Source organism: Protopterus annectens, chromosome 13.part0 (assembly GCF_019279795.1).
Source record: "Protopterus annectens isolate FY-2018-M chromosome 13.part0, PAN1.0, whole genome shotgun sequence".
Taxonomy (NCBI): domain Eukaryota; kingdom Metazoa; phylum Chordata; order Ceratodontiformes; family Protopteridae; genus Protopterus; species Protopterus annectens.
Genome location: NC_056747.1, coordinates 1291050131 through 1291054306, shown reverse-complemented (window position 1 = coordinate 1291054306; position 4176 = coordinate 1291050131). Strand labels below are relative to the sequence as shown.

The window sequence follows — 4176 nt, the reverse complement described above, 5'->3', positions numbered from 1 at the left end:
TGGCACAAGGAAAAAGAGAGGGTTAGAGAAGCAATGTTGCACAAGAAGAAGGAGAAAGAGTGTAGCAGAATGAGAAATAGAAGCAGTGTAGCACAAGGAGAGGGAGAAACAATGTGGCATAAGCGGAGGGAGATACAGTGTAGCACAATGAGTGATAGAAGCAGTGTGGCACAAGGAGAGAGAGAAGCAGTGAGGGACAAGGAAGGGAGAGAGAACCAGTGTAGCACAAGGAGGGGAGAAGCAATGGGGCACAAGCAGAGGAAGAAGTAGTGTGGCACAAGGAGAGGGAAAAGCAGTGCATTACAAGGAGATGGAGAACAGTGGGGTACAAGGAGAGGGAGAAGCAGTGTGGCACAAGGAGAGGGAGAAGCAGTGAGGGACAAGTAAAGGAGAGAGAATCGGTGTGGCACATGGAGAGGGAGAAGCAATGGGGCACAAACAGAGGGAGAAGCAGTGTGGCACAAGGGGAGGGAGAAGCAGTGTGGCACAATGAGAGGGAGAAGCAGTATGGCACAAACAGAGGGAGAAGCATTGTGGCACAAGGAGAGGGAGAAGCAGTGTGGCACAAGGAGAGAGAGAGAGACAGAGAGGGGGAAACAGTGTGGCACAAAGGGAGGGAGAAGCAGTGTGGCACAATGAAAGGGAGCAGCAATGTGGCACAGGGAAAGAGAGGCAGTGAGGCGCAAAGAGAAGGCGAAGCACCATGGCACAATGAGAGGAAGAAGCAGTGTGGTAAAAAACAGAGGGAGAAACAGTGTGGTGCAAGGAGAGAGAAAGAGACAGAAGCAGTGTGGCACAAGGAGAGGGATGAAGCAGTGTGGCACAAGGAGAGAGAGAGAGTAAAAAACAGTGGGTCACAAGGAGAGGGAGAAGCAGTGTGGCACAGGGAGAGAGAGAAGCAGTGTGGCACAAGGAGAGGGAAATGCAGTGTGGGACAAGGAGATGGAGATGCAGTGTGGCACAGGGAGAGGGAGAAGTAGTGTGGTATAAGCAGAGGAAGAAGCAGTGTGGTCCAAGCACAGAGACAAGCAGTGTGGCACAAAGAGAGAGAATGTCAGTGGGGCACAAGGAGTGGGAGATGCAGTATGGCACAAGGAGAGAGACAAGCAGTGTGGCACAAGAAGAGGGAGAAGCATTGTGGCATAAGCAGATGGAGATATAGTGTAGCACAAGAAGGGATAGAAGCAGTGTGGCACAAGGAGAGGGAGAAGCAATGTGGCACAATGAAAGGGAGAGAAAAGTGTTGTGGCACAAAGAGAGGGAGAAGCAATGTGGCACAATCAGAGAGAGAAACAGTGTGGCACAAGGAGAGAGAGAGAAGCAGTGTGGTATAAGGAGAGAAAGAGAAAGAGAGAGAAGCAGTGTGGCACAAGGAAAAGGAGAAGTGGTGTGGCACAATGAGAAAGAGAGAGAGAAGCAGTGTGTCACAAGGAGAGGGAGAATCAGTGTGGTAAAAGGAGAAGGAGAAGCAGTGTGGGGCAAGGAGAGAAACAGCGTGGCACAAGGAGAGAAACAATCAGTGTGGTCATGGAAAGAGAGAGAGAAGCATTGTTACACAAGGAGATGGAGACACACTGTAGCACATGGAGAGATAAAAGTAGTGTGGCACAAGGAGAGGGAGAAGCAGTGTGGCACAAGCAGAGGTAGAATCAGTGTGGCACAAGGAGAGTGAGAGAAGCAGTGTGGCACAGGAAGAGAGAGAAGCAGTGTGGCCAAGGAGAAGGAAAAGCAGTGCTGTAGACAGAGATGTTGAAACAGTGTAGTATAAGGAGAGGGAGAAGCATTGTGGCACAAGGAGAGGAAGATGCATTGTGGTAGAAGGAGAGGGGGAAGCAATGTGGCACAAGGAGAGAGAGAAGCAGTTTCGTACAAAGAGATAGAGAGAAGCAGTGTGGCACAGGAAAAGAGAATGGCAGTGTGGGATAAGGAGAGGGAGAAGTAGTGTGGCAGAAGGGGAGGGAGAAGCAGTGTGGTACAAGGAGAGGGAGAAGCATTGTGGCACAATGAGTGGGAGATGCAATGTGGCAGAAGGAGAGGTAGAAGCAATGTGGTACAATGAGAGGGAGAAGCAATGTGGCCCAAGGAGAGAGAGAAACAGTGTGGTACAAAGTGAGGGAGAAGCAGTCTGGTACAAGGAGAGGGAGAAGCAGTGTGGCATATTCAGAGGGTAATAGAGTGTAGTACAAGGAGTGATAGAAGCAGTGTGGCACATGGAGAGGGAGAAGCAGTATGGTGCAAGTAAAGTTAGAGAGAAGCGATGTGACACAAGGAGAGGGTGAAGCAACATGGCACAAGCAGAGGGAGAAGCAGTGTGGCACAATGAGAGAGAGAGAAGTTGTGTAGTACAAAGAGAAGGAGAAGCAGTGTGGCACAAGCAGAGGGAAAAGCACTGTGGCAGAAGGGGAGGGAGAAGCAGTGTGGTGCAAGGAGAGGGAGAAACAGTGTGGCACAATGAGAGATAGAAGCTGTGTGGCACAAGGAAAGGGAGAAGCAGTGTGGCATAAGCAGAGGGAGATAGAGTGTGGCACAAGCAGTGATAGAAGCAGTGTGGCACAAGGAGAGGGAGAAGCAGTGTGACGTAAGGAAAGAGAGAGAGAAGCAGCGTGGCACAAGGAGAGAGAGAGAGAGAAGTGGTGTAGTACAAAGAGAAGGAGAAGCAGTGTGACACAAGCAGAGGGAGAAGCACTGTGGCACAAGGAAAGGGAGAAGCACTGTGGCACAAGGAGAATGACAGAGAGAAGCAGCATGACACAAGGAGAGGGAGATGCAGTGTTGCACAAGAAGAGATAGAAGCAGTATGGCACAAGGAGAGGGAGAAACACTGTGGCACAATCAGAGAGAGAAACATTGTTGCCAAAATAGAAGGCAAAACAGTGTAGCACAAGGAGAGATAGAAGCAGTGTGGCACAAAGAGAGGCAGAAGCATTGTGGCACAAGGAGAGGGAGAAGCAGTGGCACAAGCAGAGGGAGAAGCAGTGTAGCACAAGGAGAGAGAGAGAGAATTAGTGTGGCACAAGGAGAGAGGAAAAAGTTGTGATGTACAAAGAGAAGGAGAAGCAGTGTGGCACAAGTAGAGGGAGAAGCACTGCGGCACAAAGAGAGGGAAAAGCAGCATGGTGCAAGGAGAAGGAGAAATAGTGTAGCACAATGAGAGTTAGAAACAGTGTGACACATGGAGATGGAGAAGCAGTGGCACAAGCAGAGGGAGAAGCAGTGTAGCACAAGGAGATAGAGAGAGAGAGAAGCAGTGCAGCACAATGAGAGGGAGAAGCAGCGTGGCATAAGGAGATAGAGGGAGTGTGGCAGAAAGAGAAGGAGAAGCACCATGTCACAATGAGAGGGAGAAGCAGTGTGGTACAAACAGAGGGAGAAGCAGTGTGGCACAAGGAGAGAGAAAAAGACAGAAGCAGTGTGGCACAAGTAGAGGGATGAATCAGTGTGGGACAAGGAGAGAGGGAGAGAAAAGTAGTGTGGCAATAGGAGATGGAGAAGCAGTGTGGCACAGGGAGAAAGAGAAGCAGTGTGGTGCACAAAGGAGGAGAAGCAGCATGGCATAAGGAGAGGAAGAAATTGTGTGGCACAAGGAGAGGGAGAAGCATTGTGGCACAAGGAAAGGGAGATGCTCTGTGGTACAAGGAAATGGAGATGCAGTGTGGCACAGGGAGAGGGAGAAGTAGTGTGGTATAAGCAGAGGGAGAAACAGTGTGGTCCAAGGACAGAGACAAGCAGTGTGGCACAACGAGAGAGAGAAAGTCAGTGTGGCACAAGGAGTGGGAGATGCAGTATGGCACAAGGAGAGAGACAAGCAGTGTGGCACAAGGAGAGGGAGAAGCATTGTGGCATAAGCAGAGGGAGATACAGTGTAGCACAAGAAGTGATAGAAGCAGTGTGGCACAAGGAGAGGGAGAAGCAATGTGGCACAATGAAAGGGAGAGAGAAGTGTTGTGGCACAAAGAGAGGGAGAATCAATGTGGCACAAGCAGAGAGAGAAGCAGTGTGGCACAATGAGAGAGAGAGAAGCAGTGTGGTATAAGGAGAGAGAGAGAAAGAGAGAGAAGCAGTGTGGCACAAGGAAAAGGAGAAGCGGTGTGGCACAATGAGAAAGAGAGAGAGAAGCAGTGTGTCACAAGGAGAGGGAGAAGCAGTGTGGCACAAGGAGAAGGAGAAGCAGTGTGG

At 50.2% G+C, this 4176-nt stretch overlaps 1 protein-coding gene across 1 annotated transcript; it reads left to right on the top strand.

The window, feature by feature from the left end:
- Window positions 1–410: 410 nt before the first annotated feature.
- On the top strand, window positions 411–980 carry LOC122788055 (octapeptide-repeat protein T2-like). The gene has a single exon (XM_044054977.1). It carries the CDS (start codon window positions 411–413, stop codon window positions 978–980), a length of 570 nt encoding a protein of 189 aa, XP_043910912.1.
- Window positions 981–4176: the final 3196 nt, after the last annotated feature.